Here is a 21,491-nt window from a genome sequence, read left to right as displayed (position 1 = left end):
ACCATCTTGGACAGGGTTACTGTAAATCATCGTTCACATGGTTAAACCATCTTGCACACGGTTACTGTAAATCATCTTTCACGTGGTTAAACCGTCTTTCACAGGGTTACTGTAAATTATCTTTCACAGGGTTAAACTATCTTTCACAGAGATTCCTAAAGATTGGAAAGCGGCCCTCTTCAAAGGGGGAGACACTCTAGACCCTAGCCATCCTGCCCTGCCTTTCTAAAGTCTTCGAAAGCCAAGTGAACAAACAGATCACCGACCATTTCGAATCCCACCGTACCTTCTCCACTATGCAATCCGGTTTCCGAGCTGGTCATGGGTGCACCTCAGCCACTCTCAAGGTCCTAAACAATATCATAACCGCCATCGATAAAAGACAGTACTGTTCAGCCATCTTCATCGACCTGGCCAAGGCTTTCGACTCTGTTAATCACTGTATTCTTATTGGCAGACTCAACAGCCTTGGTTTCTCTAATGACTGCCTCGCCTGGTTCACTAACTACTTCGCAGATAGAGTTCAGTGTGTCAAATTGGAGGGCCTGTTGTCCGGACCTCTGGCTGTCTCTATGGGGGTGCCACAAAGTTCAATTCTCGGGCCCGCTCTTTTCTCTGTACATATCAATGATGTCGCTCTTGCTGCTGGTGATGCTTTGATCCACCTCTACACAGACGACACCATTCTGTATACAACTGGCTCTTCTTTGGACACTGTGTTAACAAACCTCCAAATGAGCTTCAATGCCATACAACACTCCTTCCGTGCCCTCCAACTGCTCTTAAAGGCTAGTAAAACGAAATGCGTGCTCTTCAACCGATCTCTGCCCGCACCCACCTGCCTGACTAGCATCACTACTCTGGACGGTTCTGACTTAGAATATGTGGACAACTACAAATACCTAGGTGTCTGGCTAGACTGTAAACTCTCCTTCCAGACTCATATTAAGCATCTCCAATCCAAAATTAAATATAGAATCGACTTCCTATTTCACAACAAAGCCTCCTTCACTCATGCTGCCAAACATACCCTCGTAAAACTGACTATCCTACCGATCCTTGACTTTGGTGATGTCATTTACAAAATAGCCTCCAACACTCCACTCAGCAAATATGATGCAGTCTTTCACAGTGCCATCCGCTTTGTCACCAAAGCCCCATATACTACCCACCACTGTGACCTGTATGCTCTCGTTGGCTGGTCCTCGCTACATATTCATCGCCAAACCCACTTGCTCCAGGTCATCTATAAGTCTTTGCTAGGTAAAGCTCCGCCTTATCTCAGCTCACTGGTCACCATAGCAACACCCACCCGTAGCATGCGCTCCATCAGGTATATTTCACTGGTCATCCCCAAAGCCAACACCTCCTTTGGCGGCCTTTCCTTCCAGTTCTCTGCTGCCAATGACTGGAACAAATTGCAAAAATCACTGAAGTTGGAGACTTATATCTCCCTCACTAACTTTAAGCATCAGCTGTTAGAGCAGCTTACCGATCGCTGCAGCTGTACACAGCCCATCTGTAAATAGCTCATCCAACCAACCAACTACCTACCTCATCCCCATATTTGTTTTTGTTTTTCTGCTCTTTTGCACACCACTATTTCTACTTGCACATCCTCATCTGCACAGCTATCACTCCAGTGTTAATTGCTAAATTGTAATTACTTTGCCACCATTGGCCTATTTATTGCCTTACCTCCTTACTTCATTTCCACACACTGTATACAGATTTTTCTATTGTTTTATTGACTGTACGTTTGTTTATCCCATGTGTGACTCTGTTGTTGTTTTTGTCACACTGCTTTGCTTTATCTTGGCCAGGTCGCAGTTGTAAATGAGAACTTGTTCTCAACTGGCCTACCTGGTTAAATAAAGGTGAAATAAAAAAATAAAAAATAAATTCACAGGGTTAAACCATCTTTCACAGGGTTAAACCATCTTTCACTGTGTCTGCTAGGTCAGGGGTCTCCAACCCTGTTCCTGGAGAGCTACCCTTCTGTAAGTTTTTGCCCCAACCCCCATTTATAGCTAACTCGGCTCAGTTTAATCAACCAGCTAATTATTATAATCAGGTGTGCTAGAGTAGAGTTGGAGTGGAAACCTACAGGGCGGTAGCTCTTCGGGGACAGGGTTGGAGAGCCCTGGACTAAGTGCTTCAGAGCCTAACGTTGCTGCAATAACTATACTTCAGATTAATTCACACTTATTTTATAAACTGTTGTTGTTGCTGTCATTTCATTCTGACAAACCTGCATGTGGAAAATTGGTAGCTTAGGTGTTCTTCGGTCAGTAGCTATCGAATAGGAGGTGAGCCCCTTGCAGGTGTAGTGATAATGTAATGTCTGTGTCTGTCTGTTTTTTTTGCAGTGCCCTGCTGCCTGTCCAGCTGGACCACAGGGAAGCCCAGGGCTACCAGGGATAAAGGTGAGGAATCTTAATGACAGACACTGAGTGAGTGCATACAGTGGCTTGTGAAAGTGTTCACCCCCCTTGACATTTTTCCTATTTTGTTGCCTTACAACCTGGAATTTAAATAGATTTTTGGGGGGGTTGTATCATTTGATTTACACAACATGCCTACCACTTTAAAAATGATAAAATATTTTTAATTGTGAAACAAACAAAAAAACTGAAAACATAGCTATTCACCCCCCCAAAGTCAATACTTTGTAGAGCCACCTTTTGCAGCAATTACAGCTGCAAGTCTCTTGGTATGTGTCCATAAGCTTGGCACATCTAGCCACTGGGATTTTTGCCTATTCTTCAAGGCAAAACTGCTCCAGCTCTTTCAAGTTGGATGGGTTCCGCTGGTGTACAGCAATCTTTGTCATACCACAGATTCTCAATTGGATTGAGGTCTGGGCTTTGACTAGGACATTTCAATACATTTAAATATTTCCCCTTAAACCACTCAAGTGTTTCTTTAGCAGTATGCTTAGGGTCATTGTCCTGCTGGAAGGTGAACCTCCATCCCAGTCTCAAATCTCTGGAAGACTGAAACAGGTTTCCCTCAAGAATGTCCCTGTATTTAGCACCATGCATCATTCCTTCAATTCTGACCAGTTTCCCAGTCCCTGCCGATGAAAACATCCCCACACCATGATGCTGCCACCACCATGCTTCACTGTGGGGATGGGGTTCTCGGGGTGATGAGAGGTGTTGGGTTTGCGCCAGACATAGCGTTTTCCTTGATGGCCAAAAAGCTAAATTTTAGTCTCATCTGACCAGAGTACCTTCTTCCATATGTTTGGGGAGTCTCCCACATGCCTTTTGGCAAACATCAAACGTGGTTGCTTATTTTGTTCTATAAGCAATGGCTTTTTTCTGGCCACTCTTCCGTAAAGCCCATATCTGTGGAGTGTACGACTTAAAGTGGTCCTATGGACAGATACTCCAATCTCCGCTGTGGAGCTTTGCAGCTCCTTCAGGGTTATCTTTGGTCTCTTTGTTGCCTCTGATTAATTCCCTCCTTGCCTGGTCTGTGAGTGTTGGTGGCCTTCTCTTGGGAGGTTTGTTGTGGTACCATATTCTTTCAATTTTTTTTATAATGAATGACGCTCCGTGGGATGTTCAATGTTTCTGATATTTTTTTATAACAAACCCTGATCTGTACTTCTCCACAACTTTGTCCCTGACGATTTTGGAGCGCTCCTTGGTCTTCATGGTGCCATTTACTTGGTGGTGCCCCTTGCTTAGTGGTGTTGCAGACTCTGGGGCCTTTCAGAACAGGTGTATATATACTGAGATAATGTGACAGATCATGTGACACTTAGATTGCACACAGGTGGACTTTATTTAACTAATTATGTAACTTCTGGAGGTAATTGGTTGCACCAGATCTTATTTAGGGGCTTCATAGCACGGACCACATACATATGCACGCACCACTTTTCAGTTTTCTTTTTTTGGGGGGGGTTTTTGAAATAAGTTATTTTTTGAATTTCACTTCACCAATTTGGACTATTTTGTGCATGTCCATTACATGAAATCCAAATAAAAATCAGTTTGAATTACAGGTTGTGATACAACAAAATAGGAAAAATGCCAAGGGGGATTAATATTTTTGCAGGGCACTGTACCTGGCTTTGAGCAACAGAGCCCTTATCATCATTTACACCATTGTGGTCACTGGTTTTCTCTCAGATACCAGTATCTAATAATTGAATGGATTGATGTACTGTAGGGCTTTTCCAGATGCTCAAAGCACTTTACATTTTAGGGGGAAACTCACCGTGTGAACTACCAATGTGTAGAGCGTCTGATAGTAGTTTGATGACATTCAGTCTAAACTGGATTGCTATGTCTTCTCTAGGGGCACAATGGATTACCAGGTAATGATGGAGCTGCAGGGGAAGCTGGACAAAAGGTATGACAAGCAATTCTCAATTCTCATGTTTAGTGAAGAAGTGTGATGTTTGACAATGTGCTTAAGTACAGTACATTGGGTGGTTAGGATGATTATGCAAGCATACAAATCGCTACATGTGAGTATTTGTGCTTTTCCTATGTTGCTAATCCACAGGGTGAGCCAGGACCATCTGGGGTGCAGGGCCTACCAGGCAAGATGGGAGATGATGTAAGAACCGTACTTGCTCTGAAAAATACAGTTGAAGTCAGAAGTTTACATAAACTTAGGTTGGGGTCATTAAAACTCGTTTTTCAACCACTCCACACATTTCTTGTCAACAAACTATAGTTTTGGCCAGCCGGTTAGGACATCTACTTTGTGCATGACACAAGTAATTATTCAGAACAATTGTTTACAGACAGATTATTTACTTATAATTCACTGTATCACAATTTCAGTGGGTCAGAAGTTTACATAAACTAAGTTGACTGTGACTTTAAACAGCTTCGAAAATTCCAGAAAAGTGTGTCATGGCTTTAGAAGCTTCTGATAGTCTAATTGACATCATTTGAGTCAATTGGAGGTGTACTTGTGGATGTATTTCAAGGCCTACCTTCAAACTCAGTGCCTCTTTGCTTGACATCATGAGAAAATCAAAAGAAGACCTCATTAAAAAAATTGCACACCTCCACAAGTTTCCAAATGCCTGAAGGTACCACGTTCATCTGTACAAACAATAGTACGCAAGTATAAACACCATGGGACCATGCAGCCGTCATACCGCTCAGTAAGGAGACGTGTTCTGTCTCCTAGAGATTTGACGTACTTTGGTGCGAAAAGAGCAAATCAATCCCAGAACAACCGCAAAAGACCTTGTGAAGATGCTGGAGGAAACAGGTACAAAAGTATCTATATCCACAGTAAAACAGGTCCTATGTCGACATAACCTGAAAGGCAGCTCAGCAAGGAAGAAGCCACTGCCCCCAAAACCGCCATAAAAAAAGCCAGACTACGGCTTGCAACTGCACATCTGGTCTGATGAAACAAAAATAGAACTGTTTGTCCATAATGACCATTGTTATGTTTGGAGGAAGAAGGGGGAGGCTTGCAAGCCGAAGAACACCATCCCAACCGTGAAGCACAGGGAGTGGCAGCATCATGTTGTGGGTGTGCTTTGCTGCAGGAGGGACTGCTGCACTTCACAAAATAGATGGCATCATGAGGGAGGAAAATTATGTGGATATATTGAAGCAACATCTCAAGACATCAGTCAGGAAGTTAAAGCTTGGTCGCAAATGGGTCTTCTAAATAGACAATGACCCTAAGCATGCTTCCAAAGTTGTGGCAAAATGGCTTAAGGACAACAAAATCAAGGTATTGGAGTGGCCATCACAAAGCCCTGACCTCATCCAAAAGAACATTTGTGGGCAGAACTGAAAAAGCCTGTCTGGGCAAGGAGGCCGACAAACCTGATTCAGTTACACCAGCTCTGTCAGGAGGAATGGGCCAAAATTCACCCAACTTATTGTGGGAAGCTTGTGTAAGGCTACCTTCTCTCTACTATTATTCTGACATTTCACATTCTTAAAATAAAGTGGTGATCCTAACTGACCTAAGACAGGGATTTTTTTTACTAGGATTTAATGTCAGGAATTGTGAAAAACAGAGTTTATATGTATTTGGCTAAGGTGTATGTGAACTTCCGACTTCAACTGTACCAACACATATAGGCTGATCTATTCTACCTCACTGTCTGATAATGAAAATCCCAAAGTATCTACTTCTGTTTTTCTGTTCCAAGCTGAACATAGGTAATGAGAATATCGACATGTTACATAGGATTTCTGCCTTAAGCGCAACATTTGTATCTTGCGCATTCAAAGATGGTACATAGGATTTCTGCTTCAAGTGGAAATTGCTCATACAACCAGCCATTTCTAACTGATTAATGTGTTTGCTGCGCATCACTGTGAATCATATGAAATATAATTCATTTTAACGTCTGTAATACATTCCAGGGACAAAGAGGTCCTATTGGTTTTCCTGGTACTCTTGGAGAGAAAGGAGACAGGGTAAGGGTTTAAAACAATATTTACTGCAAGTCTTATTGACGTTTTACTCTAGTGTTTAAAGTCTTAAACTCACCATCTGTGTTCTCTGCTCCACTCAGGGTCCCCCTGGTTTCAACGGCATCCCAGGACCCACTGGACCACCGGGATCTCCTGTAAGCACTACTCATTTAATTAACTCAATCAATTATACCTGCCATTTTCAATGTCCATAGGCGGACTGGAGGACAGACTGTGGTTGACATCACCTAGGGCTGAAGAGTGTTTTCCAAAATGTCTGCCGTTATGTACTGTAGTGACTGACCACTTGTCTTCTTTTAGGGTGTGGAGGGCAGTCGTGGACGTCAGGGTCTGGAGGGAGAAAAAGGTGATGATGTGAGTATCTCCTCTCTTCTACCTCTAGAGGTTTTTCTTTTTGTTTGCCTTAAATTGTTTCATGGTTCATTGCATGTGTGTTTTCTTAGGGAGCGATCGGTCCTCAAGGAGATCAGGGTCTTGTCGGTGCAAAGGGAGACACTGTGAGTAAACAAACAATACAACATAAACAATGTCCTTACCAATAAGTTATCACATGCATGTGAGATCCTTTTGTATTGTTAGTTGTATAGTTAGATTTCCATGAATAATTAACATTTTGCAACATCTTATCTCTTATGAGTGTGATTATGATGCGGAGTGGTGGTGTTGTTGTTATTGTTGTTGTTGTTGTGATCATTGATGAACTGTGGTTACAGGGTACTCCTGGGAAAGATGGCATGGATGGACTCCCTGGAGTGGATGGAGCTAAAGTTAGTCTACTCTTTGACTACTATACATATATAGTTTAAATAAAGAGCATGTATCCAGTCTTACAAGATCTGTCAAGAAATCAGTAGTTTATACTATAAACATCCCTGTCATCTTTCTAACAGGGGGAGGCTGGCATTCCCGGGACTGTGGGAATCAGGGGTATGGTCGGAATTCCAGTGAGTGTAATATTAATCTGGGACATTTGTCTTTAAATATTATTCATTTACAAACGTCGTTGTAGATTAGATGACCTTACAAGATTTTGCTGGTATTTATAAGAAAGCAAAAGCTGTGAAAATCAATAGAGCGGTTATCTCCCAGTCAAACCATACTGCAGGCCAGATGAATAAATCATTTAGAAGCAAACAGCCAAGCGGAAGGAAAATCCAATAAAACCACAACCTTCCCATCATAGCCTGTCTGGCTGCAAGGTTATACAGGTCAGAGGACATGGCAGGGAAAACAGAATCAACAGAAACAACACAACAAGGAAGTAGTCTATCCCTAATGTCGTAGTTCTTTCAAAAATACCAATATACTGTATGGAATTCTGAGGATATCCTGTGTTATTTCTCTAGGGGTTACCAGGAAAGCAGGGGCTAGTTGGAGCTGGAGGTGCCAAGGTGAAGTGTGTGACTGTGTGTCTGCCTGTGACTGTGTGGGTGCATGCCTGTCTTGGGTACAGTTTCATTCCTTGTGTTTCTCTATTGTAAAATAGTATGTTTTTTTTATGTACAGGGTGATACAGGAGATGACGGACCAGTAGGACCAATCGGAGTTCCTGGGAAGACAGTGAGTATCAAATTTCACACTTCGGGGTTTACTATCACTCAACACTGCTAGCCATGACTGTGGATCCATATTCTACTGATGGTGCTGAAGAGGCTTAATAAGACTGTCGTGGTTGTTAAGGGGGCAACTGGACCAGCAGGAGAAGATGGACAACCAGGAGACAAGGGAGCTTCTGTAAGTTGACCATATGTAACATTTGATTCTAGTTCTACTGCTTATAATAATTGGTTATTAAATATACATGCCAGTAGTCATTTCTTATTCATATATTCAACTAGGATTGTCATGCATACTGCTCTTCAATAACAACCCCTATCTGACGGTAACAATGAGCTGATAGCTAACCTCACATAAACCCACCAGACATAGTTAGTTACATTTCATTTATCCTGCATCGCTCTCCTCAGGGTGAGACAGGAAAGCAGGGACCAGTGGGGGTCACAGGTGATACAGGCATCCAGGGTGACAAAGGGGACAAAGGTGACACTGGTGAAAAAGGACTGAAAGGTCACACTGGATATAACGGAGACCAGGTAAGTTCTGATGTGTAGCTTACTGTTTTGGTAATAGTTGTCCGTTTGTAAATGAAGGGGTTTGAATGACTTCTAATTTCCTGTGCCTTGTTCCTAGGGTCCTATTGGTCCCGTTGGCCCAAAGGGAAGTCAAGTAAGTCTATGGATTCACGCCAATACCATATATCATGTCAATGATGATGCAGTATGCTTTTGTAAGATACAGTATCTGTATTGACTATCTTACTGCTGTCCACAGGGTGATCCAGGTCTTACAGGAGATGCTGGAGTCAAGGGAGACCAGGTATATGTTCTACTGAGAGATACATTTGATCTAGCTTTAGTATTCCCCAGTATTTATAGTGACTACAATGGTCCTAATTCAATCCATTGTTGTTTCTATAGGGTCCTTCTGGTGTTCCTGGAATCAAAGGAGAGGTACAGAACAATGTTACAAATCAATTGATTGACTGGTTGATTGATTGATGGGTGGAATAATTGAATGCGTTATGGTATAGAGTTAACATTGAAGTCATGTTGCATTGTCCACTCGCCTCTAGGTTGGAGAGAAGGGCATGAAGGGATATACCGGGGAAGATGGTAGACCAGGGCAGCCAGGTCATGAAGGTTTGACCGGTCCCCAGGGAGCTAATGGACTAGAGGGAGAGAGAGGGTTAACTGGATCACCTGGGCCTAGGGGCCTACCTGTAAGTACCTTCTTCCATGAGGTGAACGAAGACTGTAAAACACAAGTACTAAATAATCCTCTAGAATACTTTTTGGAATGGAGTGACATATAAATGTTCTAGTAATAATGAATATACTCTTTCCACTTTCAAATCCAATAGGGTCCTAAAGTGAATGATATCAAACTTCGCGAACTATGCTCAGCAATTGTTGAAGGTACGTGAATATTGTGTACACACTGTAACATTTGTAGCTTAAGGCAGTCTGCCATGTACAGTAGGGTGCTTTGTCAAATGGACATTTGAATCATTCTCTCCATCTAGAACACTTGGCAGAGTTTAAGAAGGAGGTCCTGAAGAAACCCGCAGCGATCGGGGCCCCTGGATTGGCAGGACTGCCGGGCCCTCCAGGTCCCCCGGGCCCAGCAGGGACTGCAGGAGAGGCCGGCCCCAGAGGACTGATGGGAATGAAGGGACCACATGGATACTTTGGGATGCCAGGTACACCTGGAAAACAAGGTAATGGGGAATCCATGCATCAATAACTTACTAGATAAAAGGTGAAATGTATAAAGAACTGATCATTCCAATGGAATACTTGGACCATCTTGCAAATGCCCATTTCATTGTGTACAGTGGAGAACATAGAAACTACAACTAGAAAAGTATAGACTCAGACAGCACTCAGTGCTCAGCACGCTGGTGTAATGGCCTTCTATTTGTCCATTATAGTGTATTTCTGTAGAGGGTCCACAGCCGTACTAACGGATGCAATGTATTCCTTAATTAAACCTTTTAGAGAAGTACAGCATTGTCTGGCCGACCAGGTCCGTTGTGTCCACAGTACTGTAGCTTAGTGCTCTGAAAGAGCTTGCACATCCAGGACTGAATCAGACAACACAGCACTTAAAGCCCTCTTTGCTAAATCCTTTTATTTGCATCCCTGTTGTTCACATACACGCACGAACCCGCACACACACACACGCAGGCACGGGCATACAGACACCTCCTGTGGGGATAATAGCCCATTTCAAACAGTCAATGTAAAACATGTGACAGGAAATGTGTTCCTCTAATCTGAAGGTGACGCTGGTGTAAAGGGGGATAAAGGACAGAAGGGAGAAAATGGAGTTGGAATCCCAGGAAGTCCAGGCAAACCAGGCCCACAAGGTAACACCACCCCTCACTCCATTCTTTTCTTGCCTATGACCTGAAGACTTTAGCTCCTCAAGTTTATGCGAAGGCCTTATCTCAGCAGGCTAACACAGTCTGGTGTCGCTCAAGAGACCTGGATGCGAACCCAGTCGGTCACACATTGATATGAGGGGATGTTGTTCAGTACCTGTTTCCGTCAACTCCCTAATCCTTTGTCTCTCTCTCTCTCTCAGGTGTGGCTGGCAGCCCTGGCATCGGGATGGATGGTAAAGATGGAGCTCCCGGTAAAGACGGTGTTAATGGTAGGCCAGGTGCCTCTGGTCCCAGGGGAGCTACAGGATCCCCAGGCTATTGTGACCCCTCAAACTGTATAGGCAGGCCCCCACCTCTCTACATGATGAATGGGGGGAAGAAATCCAGCTACAGCAAGGGGCCGTGAGGAACACAAACAGGAGCTCAGAACACATTCCGGAACACATTCCATCTCTAGCAGCAGCATGAGAGACATGAGGTACCCAGTTCAGGAGGGGTAATACATGGGAGTGTTTACGTCTCCATCATTGCACCACAGAACCAGAGAAAAACACAACACGAAACAGAGACAAGGCAAATGTCATTTAGTATACTGTATAGATATTTTTCTAACTTTTCATCTTTTTGACTGATGCATCGTTTTTTTGTAGAAAGAGCTTATCTGATGTGCTTTCTAAGACAGCTGCTATTGATTTTAAGCTAGCCTTTCTGCTGGCGACTGGCCCGTCATGGCCCAAGAGCTGCCCCAAAGACCAATACAAACTAGACAAACTTCTAAAATGACCATATTGTTCAATTCATGCTGTTCAATTTATATCCACAGCTTCAAGCTTACTCTCTCACTCAACAGACATACTGTATGTTGGGCAGACAAACAGGGCACTATGTCGGTTTTCAAGTAATACAAAGGTAAATACTGTGCCTTTTTCTTCTATGCATGTACTGTTTAATTCCTTGTTTAAATAAAGTAATCAAAAACGTCCTCTCCAGCACAATGTACAGTACGAAGCTGAGCCTTTCACAAATAACAAAACTGCAAACTTTGCTTTGGAATCATTCATTTTCAATGTTGATCAATAAACAATGACAGAAAAAGTTTACTACCATCACAAGCCATAAACCGATATTGGTAGTTCATGTTTTCATTCAGTCACTTGATCATAGGACAATCTATGTTATACAGTACACGTTTTACCCTGTTTTTGTTTTCTAACAATGTAATAAACTGATTTGTCTGGGAAATATTTCATGTTAGACCGGTGAGTTGTTTTTATGAATGTAAAAACAACTAGCTTTACCTTTAGTGAAGCATTTTAGAACAAACCATTAGTCCATGTTTTATGTTGGTCCTTCGAGCTGGATATAACAGCCATTCACAGAATACCAAAATGCTATATATAGACAGCTTTGTGACTTTAGCATTTGAGAGCTGTTTTGTGGCATCACGATTACCATAGAGTTCTGTCTGTTGAAGCTGTTGCAGCCAGGGGACAGACCAAGACCACCAAGAGACCAGTTTGGTCAGTCTTTGTTACAGACGTCTGCAGGGTCGTCTGGTCCACCGTTGCCTAGTTACTGAGAGAGGAGAGTCAACATCCCATTCTCTGAGTCAGAGATTCATTTATTGAGTCAATATAACCTTTATAAGGCTGCTAGCTGTTGGCTGTAACCAGGAGATTGGGCTGCTGCAGGCTGGAACTAGCCTCCCCCTCCTCCTCCCCCTCCTCTTTACCCCCCCTTCTCCCTTCCTCCTCCTCCTCAACAGCATCTATTTGTCTTCATAGGTCTAATCATGGATCTACAGGCATCCCATAGAATAATAGATTGTCCATAAAATACTAACATGCAAAAGTTCCACAATGGATCATTTCAGCAAAATTGAAATTCTAATAAGCAATATAAACTGGTTAGATATTTTACAGAAGTGCCAATCATGCTTGCTATACAAATGATACCGGGAGAAAATGTAAAACTGAGCAATTTCTGTTCATTTTAATGGATCTGCAGAAGTTGCTATTGACATTCAATAGAAGGCAGGGCCTTGTCAAAGGCCTGCAGGGCTTACTGGTAAGTAGGAAACCTAATATTTGATACCTGCACACAGGAAGATGACAGTACTCACAAAGGAAAGGAAATGCCTTTTCTATAAAAAGGGATCTGTTCCGGTATTTATTACAACATGATACAGTACATAATATACCTTTCCAATACTTACAAATATACCAGCCAGTAATTAAGGATATTTTAGCACCAGTCTTTTAGGATAAACAGGTAAGGTTTACCACTGTAAAACCATTTTTAACATTCCACATATGGTAGGCTACAGGTACTTCAAACTGTAAATAATTTAACAGTATAATGAACAAAAAACCTAAATCAATTGCATACAGTTGGTTGTTTTGAATAATCACAAATGTATAGGAAATTAAGAAACAAGCCAAGCAAATAATTATAAAACTAGAACCTTCTGCAATATTTGCCATGGGGAGCACTGGAATCAAACAGCCGACATTCTGAGGTTCATATCAATGGGCTAAAAAACATTATCCATTTACAAAACCATGTTACTGTAGTATAGCTCCTGTTTGTCATTCTGAAACCTAATTCAAAACCATTATGTTACTGTAGTATAGCTCCTGTTTGTCATTCTGAAACCTAATTCAAAACCATTATGTTACTGTAGTATAGCTCCTGTTTGTCATTCTGAAACCTAATTCAAAACCATTATGTTACTGTAGTATAGCTCCTGTTTGTCAATCTGAAACCTAATTCAAAACCATTATGTTACTGTAGTATAGCTCCTGTTTGTCAATCTGAAACCTAATTCAAAACCATTATGTTACTGTAGTATAGCTCCTGTTTGTCAATCTGAAACCTAATTCAAAACCATTATGTTACTGTAGTATAGCTCCTGTTTGTCATTCTGAAACCTAATTCAAAACCAAGTCCACACATCTCCACTGTGATGTGGTGGTAAAGTGTATGCAAGTCATTGAAGAGTGCATCTGTCTCTTTGACTGCTATGGATCATGAGGCATGGTTTGATAGGCTGCAGTACAAAACGCAACATATGTTTAGCTATAAATATTCTGGAGAGCTCTTTGGATGTCCTTCAATGAAATGACCTGAGGTGCAGTTGGCCAAGCAGTGCTTTCACTGTGGGTGTTGGCCTGCGTTCTGGAACACTGTGGGTGTTGGCCTGAGTTCTGGAACACTGTGGGTGTTGGCCTGCGTTCTGGAACACTGTGGGTGTTGGCCTGCGTTCTGGAACACTGTGGGTGTTGGCCTGGGTTCTGGAACACTGTGGGTGTTGTCCTGCGTTCTGGAACACTGTGGGTGTGGGCTTGTGGTCTGGAACACTGTGGGTGTTCTTACTGTGTTCTAGAAATAAATGCTGGATCCAGGCTCACATTCATATAAGGGAAGTCTAAAAGACAAAATATCTATTTGACTTTATTGGTAACCCGATTAACATTCTGTAACCTTAACGTTGATGCGTTACATTTCTTCGCCTTTTTCAAGCCAAAATAATTCCCCTAGAGTGAGCAGTGGGCTATCTATTGTATTTTTTTACTGACTCTCTCTCGCTCGATCAGTCTTGTGAGTTTTAGAGAAGGTATAATTGGTCCGCCGGGGGCGTGGCTTGAGTGAGGAACACATCCTTCAGACAGAATACTCACTGCCCTCACCAATCAGAATATACAACACAGGGAAGAAGGAACTCATTTTGTAAAGCACATAACCATTTCATTAAAACGATGTCTTTATTTGAGTCACTGTGTCAGCGACAGACTAATAAGCAGGAGGGAGAGAACGTGGCTTGAAACCAGGAAACAAGTCACTTTTGATGAACGACTGGAACAAAGGCTGTGGTTTTAGTACCTTCTCTCTCCAGACTGTTTACAGCCAGCCTCTGTGGAATCACCAGAGACACTTGGGTACAAACGAAAGGGGAAATGTAGTTTTCCTTTTAAAGTTTTCCATTTCATTTTGAAAGAAATGGGTTTTGTCTACTTGACAGCCTTACACGCATTCATGAAGTTTGGTTCCCTTTGGAGGAACAAGGAACATCGTACAAATAGGCAATTAAAGCTGTCACAAATGGTTTTGTTATTGACACAGTATCTTAGTTTGTAATAAGGTGGACATTCTAGTAAGAGCTCTACAGATACCCAGATAATCTATGAGCTCAGTATTCACCCTGACCAGTACTGGTGGCCTGGCTATCATTATTCAAGACAATTGCACTATCATAAGCGTACAGGCAAAACAAAACAAAGCATGAAGTTGTTCACCACCATCCACATGCTCATTAAAGATCCTTCCATGAAACTCAGTATTGTTATTTTAGATTGTGCCTTAGTCACCCCCCCCCCCCCCCCCCCCAAGGCGAATCTTCCTTCCCATCAATAAAAATAAAGTAGATAAAACCGTTGACTGGATAATTACCAGCTGACTCCAGAGGAGATGCCTACCTCTGGATCAATGATGTGGACACTGACAAATGGGCTGACGTTAAATCTAATGCTAAACCCATCCCAGGTTGATGACTGTGTACGCTGGGAGACTGACAACACTATTATGGCATCATTTGGAGTCAGTTAAACGGCCGTTCTGTAACTGTGGCTCCATCTTTTACCAGACCTGGGTACCGATAGTTTTCCTTTTCTTTGAAATAGTTGTGAGCGTTTCATTGAGCCTGCCTAAAGTGCTGATAGGCAGGGTTTGCACTTTTGGGGACTATTCCATATAGGTTCCATTGTGTGAGGCAAGCTCAATCAAGCGAAAACAAATACTATTTGAACCCAGGCCTGGTTCCGTGCTGCCACATTATAGCCCAGTAAGCATGACTGTAGTCGGTGGTCTTTTACATGGTCCTTCAAGCCGGATAAGAACAATGGCAGTCCGTCTAAATTGAACAAGTTGTGTAATTCTTGATGATAACATTACCAAATATTAGACACCCCCCCCCCCCCCCCAAAAAAAAACAAAGGCAGCAAACTTCTCTCGAGCTCCCTCCACACTGAGAAGATACATCGTAATAGAAAGAAAAGTTCTTGGTTCATCCTGACACATCCCAGTTCACAAATATCTGGACTTGGGTAGGGTCCTGTAGCTCTCTGGCTGCGTCCGAAATGGCATCCTATTCCCTTTAGATGTTGCCATATCGGACGCAACTTCTGTGTGTCTCTGTCTCTTTAATTCCCCTTGACGTTCTTGGTGTGGGGTCGTGCTCCCAGGCTGGCATAGTAAGCACACTGGGAGGGGTCACACTGCCCTGGGGGTCCACTGGGGCCTGCCTGGCCATGGGGACCAGGATTCCCTGGTTCTCCCTGAGCTCCAGCCGCCCCGGGCTGCCCGTCCTTACCATAGCCTGGCATACCTGCTGGTCCTGGGGGGTGGAATAGCAAAGTGAATGGCAAAGAGTCACAATGAAGCAACTGCTGCTTTCTTAGGAAGTTCAAATGTCAGTCACTCACCCCACTCCTGCTGGATAGCTCATAGTTTAGCAACAAAGGATCTCAAGATGGATACAAACAATCATCCATTTAGAATGATATTGTAGTAATAGAGACATTCTATTGATATATTGCTGTAATAAATTAACTGTACCTATAGGACCTGATGGTCCAGTCTCTCCTCTCTGTCCAACTCCGTTTTCTCCCTTGTCTCCTCTGGATCCTCTCTCACCTGGATGTCACAGAGATGACAGACACACCACTCACAATGATGTTCTTAGACAGTGTCTGAATCAAGAAAACCTCAATCAAGACCACCAAAGGCGACTAATATCAATGGGTGGTAAACGTGTTTTCTGGGTATGGTGGAAACCTGAAACCTCTCATGTAGTGTTTTGACGATATTACACTCTAATATTATGCTCTCACAGTGTGTTTATCTGAACCAATAAATACAGGAAGCGTGACCAAAAACAATGGGACGTCACTTTGGATCAGTTACCTTTAGGACCCATGGGTCCCCTCATGCCGTCTCCTCCGTTCTGCCCAGGCATGCCAGGCTCCCCTGGTGGTCCGGGGCGACCGTTGCTCCCTTCTTTCCCCGAGGGGCCTGGAGGTCCTGGCCGACCTGCCGTGCTCTTCACATGGGCCGGCTGGAGCTGGGCCATCAGGTACGCCATTTTGGCTGGAGGGGGAACACACGGACACACACGATTATGACTTGCACAGCTCATTTGAGGTGAAACGAACTATGCATACATTGCAGACTGCACTAATGTCCTACTGTTCCTAACAATACTCCAGTCTCACCATCTAACGCTTTAGCTAGTTCCTCCTGGATCAGCCTTCTCATTGTTTCCAGTGATGGTGACTCTCCCTGTGGAAACGAGAAATTACCATGTTTACGTCATCGAGTTGTAGATGTCTGTACTATTTTCTATAGCACTTTGACTGCGACTGAGATTGAACCAGAGTATTCTGTATACCACAAGACTGTGTTTGCCTGCTGAGCTAAAACCTGCCGGTTAACTCTGGGGGGATACTGCAAGTATTCAAATCACTACTCACCCGTGGTCCTGGTTGTCCGGGGTTTCCAGGTGTTCCCTGAGGGCCGGTAAGACCCACCTCTCCTGGGGGCCCGGACATACCCATCATCCCTGTGTGGCCCTTACGACCTGGGAGCCCCTGGTTACCAGGCATACCTGGATCTCCAACAGGTCCCTTATCTCCCTTCCCACCTGAGTCGCCCTACAAAGTCATCCAACAAAACACACTCAGAGACAATATCAACAATGTTGTTTAAGGTCATTGTTTGGGCAGGTGTCCTGTATGAACTCACCCTCTCTCCTTTGACTCCACGTTCTCCTGCTCTGCCAGACATACCCTGTGAAACAGATAAAGAGTTGATTTAATGTGTTGTGAGCGAGACTTCGCCCAATCCACGTCCCACATTATATCCATTGTAAAGACGCTAAAAGTAGCTGATGAAAATTGAAGTATGTCTAAAACAAAATCGATCAACAAACCAATCAATCAAATCAAATTGTATTTGTCGCATGCGCTGTGAAATGCTTATTTACAAGCCCTTAACCAATGGTTCTTACCTGTTTCCCCTCTGGGCCGACCGGACCAGCAGGACCCTAGATAAACAGACAGATCGAAGGCTGAGACATTTATATAGAAATACGTTTGATCAAATCAGAAACGCTTGCATCACAACTTCCAATCTTCTTATGGCAGAACATCAACTCAGACTGTTCCAACATGAGTGGTAGGACTAGGAGGTAAAAAGTCAAAGTAAAGATACGTTAATAGAAAATGACTCAAGTAAAAGTGAAAGTCACCCAGTAAAATACTACTTGAGTAAAGTATCTGGTTTTAAATGTACTTAAGTAGTGGTGGGAAAAGTACTCACATTTCATATTTGAGTAAAAGTAAATGCTATACATCAAATTCCTTATAATATGGAAACCAGATGGAACAATTTGTTTTGTTTTTAATGAATGTATGGATAGCCAGGAGCACACTCCAACACTCAGACATCATTTACAAACTTACTGTTTGTGTTTCGTGAGTCCGCAAGATCAGAGGCAGTAGGGATGACAATGCGTTATATTGATAGATGCATGAATTTAACCATATTGCTGTCCTGCCTGAGCATTTGAAATGTAATGACAACTTTTGGGTGTCAGGGAAAATGTAAAAAGTACATATTTTATTTAAGAATGTAGTGGAGTATAAGTAAAAGTTGTCAAAAATATAAAAAGTAAAGTAACAATACTTAAGTAGTACTTTAAAGTATTTTTACTTAGTTACTTTACACCACTGACAACAGTAGCTTAGAACCCTAGTGATAATGTTTACATAAAAAAGGAGCAGGTATCCCTACTTACCGACGGTCCCTTGGGACCACTAAAGCCTGGTAATCCTGGGTTCCCAGGGTCTCCCTTGGCTCCAGCCTGACCCTGTAATACACACAGAAACATGGGGACTTGTGTCTTTCACATGGCGTAGTCATACTGTAGTCATACTGTAGTTGGAACACAGATGCAGTCCCACGCGTTATAAGGGATTTGGTGAGATTAACATAATGTTTAGCTATCTGAAGTTCTTGTGAACGTTGCCACGCTTGGAGGTAAATCTCATAAAAGATCTTGCGGTGGGAGATGAAACAGCTGCAAGCGATTAATATTGATATTTACAAGGGCTTGGTGGGGCTGGCTGTAGAGTACCAGATACAGGGTAGAGGAAGATGCTGTCTTCGCTAAATACAAACAGCATTTCACTGCATGTGCATGTTTCTGTTTTCACAGAAGCAACGACTACGATGTCTGCAATGTTAAGAGCATTTACTGCTGTATATAAATAAATTATCACTCACTGGAGTACCAGGGGCTCCTGGCTTTCCTGAAGGTCCTGGTTCACCAGGTTTACCCTTGAGAGAGAGACAGAAGGAGGGAGGGTGGGAGAGAGAGAGAGAGGAAAATAGAGAGAGAGAAAGTGGGAGAGAGAGAGAGAAAGTGGAAGAGAGAGAGAGAGAGAGAGAAAAAAGTGGGAGGGAGAGAGAGAGAGAGAGAGACATTAGTGTCACTTTCTATTAGCTAGGATGAACCTGGTGTCAGCAGATAAAGGTGACTTACATTCTCCCCTCTCCGGCCAGCCAGGCCTTCTGGTCCAGGTGGTCCAGTATTACCCTTCAACAAACAAACACAACGCATATATTATTAAGACATTCCCTGTATGTTGATAATTGCAGAGTTGTGATTTGTTATATTAGTGTTCTCACTCACGTCTTGGCCAGGTTTACCCTCCGGTCCGTTACGTCCTTCCTTTCCATCTTCACCCTGATTGGTCGAAGACAGAAACATATTAATCAACGCAACCAATCCATTCACAGTTGGCCTCTCTTTCGAGTCTGGGGTCAAGGCGAGACACTTTTATACATCCAATGTGGTCTATAAAATCCATAGGTTAATGTGGAGGTAGACAGCAGTCTATGCAACAAAAGCCTTAAGAGACGTCCTATTGGTGATGAACTAGGGCAGCGATGGCATAAGGAAGTTGCAATCATGAGTGTTCCATCTCTGTCAGAGAACAGGCTAGAGGGGATGTGAGCCTGGCACTGTCTCAGTAATGAGGGATGCTATTGGTCACGCAATAATAGGTCACACTATATTGAGACACGCTATTGACCACACTGCTGTGGCGGATATTGTATCCTAGAGCTGAGTGAGATTTAATGAGAGTAGGCATGTGTCACAATTTTGAGAGTGAGATGATTTGATCTTGACAGACCAGGGAAGACATATGCCTAACGTTCATATTCACCACATTACAGCCTCCTAGTCATCTAATGTGTTGAGAATTGTGACATGGGAGTCAATGGGCTGACCTTTGAACCTGGTTGTCCAGGCTCTCCTCTGTGACCCTTGAAGCCCTGTGTGGAAGGAATGACCAACATGAATACACCACCAATGTTTTCTTACTAGTGAAATGATATCTCCATTAGCCACAGTCTTAAATAATCCTTCCCACAGATTTGGTTACATTCACATTTTTTTTTACATTTTAGCAGACACTCTAATTCAGAGTGATTTTGTTTGTACTGGTCCCCCATGGGAATCAAACCCACAACCTTGGCATTGCATGTGCCATGCTCGACCAACTGAGCCACACGGGACCTAGTTACTTACAGGCATTCCCCTGAGACCTGGTGGTCCTGGTGGTCCTGTCTCTCCTTGTTTACCCTGAAATTACAACGGAGTTAGATTACACACCAAGGGAATGATGTGCAGGTAAATATGAAGGGGACACATATTGTGCCATGTATAAAAAGGGACCATTATGGCTGATCAAGCCCCAACAGGATATACAGAACATACAGAATATCCTGGGAATATAGTCAGGCCATATCATATGTACTCACAGGTTCTCCTTGTTCTCCTGGTCGGCCATCTTTGCCAATTTTACCCATTTGACCCTGTGGAACAAGGTTATTCAGCATTTAGCCTTTTTATTGTTAGCCTTGGGTTTCAAACTGTTTATTCACATTCCACTCCATAAATGACACGTGTGTTTTCATGGACAGATTGAAAGCGAGATTATAGTGGTATTGTTACTATCACACCAATACTATTTCAAGTCTTTAGCAGGTCATTTCGAGTCCTTCACAAAACTTGATCAACATTGTTTCTCACCATTAAGCCTGGGAGACCTGGTGGCCCCTGGATTCCCTTCATCCCCTCCTTGCCCTGCAGAGACAAAACAAACACAAGACAGTTCCACAGTTTCACCCATGATAAATCAACAACAGCACTATGATGATTACTGTCCTCTGCCACAACGCTCAGCCCAGTTGACCTATATGACCAGCCAGTGGGACGAGGCCAGTAGGAAACTGATGACATGGAGTGTAATAAGCTGTCTGGAAATAAAACACATTGACAACATCCTGACTTTTTCTCCAGGGGCTCCTGGGGGACCGATGGGGCCGGGTTGACCGTCGTTACCCTACAGAGAGACAAAGAGGGAAGAGTCAGAAAGAACATTCATTCTACTGGCAATACTAAATAGCAAAAAGAGCAGGCTGACAGATGATGGGATAATGGTAGGTTCTGTTAGCACCACCAGGCAGGTACAGGTACTCACAGGATTCCCCATGATGCCAGCAGTACCAGGGTGGCCAGGGGGTCCGGTGTGACCCTTTTCACCTTTGTCTCCAGGTCCTCCTTGGGGTCCTCTATCACCTTTCACACCCTGTGGAACGAAGAACAAATAATACATATCGCCTCTGGCCACTGTGTTATACGGCAGGTGACATAACACACACGAACCACAGGATGTTTTCAGGTCTTCAACTCGATAATTCATATTCTATGGAAGATGAATGTGTGTGGTTGATAAACGGGTGTGGTTGAGGAGGACTTGCCTTCTCTCCGTTGGCTCCTGGGAGTCCAGTGGGTCCGGTCGGGCCTACTTGGCCCTGTAATGATAATGACAGAGACACCATCAGTCTCTGGGCAACTAAAGACTCTCTCCCTACATCTCTCTTTCTGGTCTGTTTGTCTTTCGTCTCTCCTCCCCTCTCTCTCCCTCTCCCCATCTCTGGCTCTCTAAAAAGACCATCTGCAGCACTGTCTCCAGGTC

The 21,491-nt window shown here is 43.3% G+C and overlaps 2 protein-coding genes across 5 annotated transcripts in view; one reads left to right on the top strand and one right to left on the bottom strand.

Moving 5' to 3' along the window:
* Positions 1–11,630, top strand: part of LOC115175749 (collagen alpha-3(IX) chain-like) — a 37,450-nt gene extending 25,820 nt beyond the window's left edge. For both annotated transcript variants that reach the window (XM_029735222.1, XM_029735221.1), the window contains 21 exons: positions 2,370–2,426; positions 4,315–4,368; positions 4,525–4,578; positions 6,369–6,422; positions 6,521–6,574; positions 6,741–6,794; positions 6,884–6,937; positions 7,154–7,207; positions 7,331–7,384; positions 7,787–7,831; positions 7,947–8,000; positions 8,121–8,174; positions 8,408–8,533; positions 8,631–8,666; positions 8,772–8,816; positions 8,918–8,950; positions 9,073–9,219; positions 9,361–9,415; positions 9,523–9,717; positions 10,282–10,368; positions 10,587–11,630. In XM_029735222.1, coding sequence (XP_029591082.1) covers positions 2,370–2,426; positions 4,315–4,368; positions 4,525–4,578; positions 6,369–6,422; positions 6,521–6,574; positions 6,741–6,794; positions 6,884–6,937; positions 7,154–7,207; positions 7,331–7,384; positions 7,787–7,831; positions 7,947–8,000; positions 8,121–8,174; positions 8,408–8,533; positions 8,631–8,666; positions 8,772–8,816; positions 8,918–8,950; positions 9,073–9,219; positions 9,361–9,415; positions 9,523–9,717; positions 10,282–10,368; positions 10,587–10,792 — 1,572 coding nt within the window. In that variant the 3' untranslated portion in view covers positions 10,793–11,630. The remainder of the gene's footprint in view (positions 1–2,369; positions 2,427–4,314; positions 4,369–4,524; positions 4,579–6,368; positions 6,423–6,520; positions 6,575–6,740; positions 6,795–6,883; positions 6,938–7,153; positions 7,208–7,330; positions 7,385–7,786; positions 7,832–7,946; positions 8,001–8,120; positions 8,175–8,407; positions 8,534–8,630; positions 8,667–8,771; positions 8,817–8,917; positions 8,951–9,072; positions 9,220–9,360; positions 9,416–9,522; positions 9,718–10,281; positions 10,369–10,586) is intronic.
* A 3,420-nt stretch (positions 11,631–15,050) lies between these two features.
* Positions 15,051–21,491, bottom strand: part of LOC115175748 (collagen alpha-1(XXII) chain) — a 71,011-nt gene continuing 64,570 nt past the window's right edge. For all 3 annotated transcript variants that reach the window (XM_029735218.1, XM_029735219.1, XM_029735220.1), the window contains 18 exons: positions 21,274–21,327; positions 20,994–21,101; positions 20,802–20,855; positions 20,543–20,596; positions 20,272–20,325; positions 20,039–20,092; positions 19,738–19,782; positions 19,136–19,189; positions 18,986–19,039; positions 18,727–18,780; positions 18,239–18,310; positions 17,450–17,485; positions 17,185–17,229; positions 16,914–17,093; positions 16,656–16,722; positions 16,348–16,530; positions 16,000–16,077; positions 15,051–15,778 (listed from right to left, as the gene is read on the bottom strand). In XM_029735218.1, coding sequence (XP_029591078.1) covers positions 15,585–15,778; positions 16,000–16,077; positions 16,348–16,530; positions 16,656–16,722; positions 16,914–17,093; positions 17,185–17,229; positions 17,450–17,485; positions 18,239–18,310; positions 18,727–18,780; positions 18,986–19,039; positions 19,136–19,189; positions 19,738–19,782; positions 20,039–20,092; positions 20,272–20,325; positions 20,543–20,596; positions 20,802–20,855; positions 20,994–21,101; positions 21,274–21,327 — 1,440 coding nt within the window. In that variant the 3' untranslated portion in view covers positions 15,051–15,584. The remainder of the gene's footprint in view (positions 15,779–15,999; positions 16,078–16,347; positions 16,531–16,655; positions 16,723–16,913; positions 17,094–17,184; positions 17,230–17,449; positions 17,486–18,238; positions 18,311–18,726; positions 18,781–18,985; positions 19,040–19,135; positions 19,190–19,737; positions 19,783–20,038; positions 20,093–20,271; positions 20,326–20,542; positions 20,597–20,801; positions 20,856–20,993; positions 21,102–21,273; positions 21,328–21,491) is intronic.

This window comes from Salmo trutta, chromosome 36, assembly GCF_901001165.1.
Source record: "Salmo trutta chromosome 36, fSalTru1.1, whole genome shotgun sequence".
NCBI classification, from domain to species: Eukaryota; Metazoa; Chordata; class Actinopteri; order Salmoniformes; family Salmonidae; genus Salmo; species Salmo trutta.
This window is presented reverse-complemented; position numbering and strand designations above follow the sequence as displayed.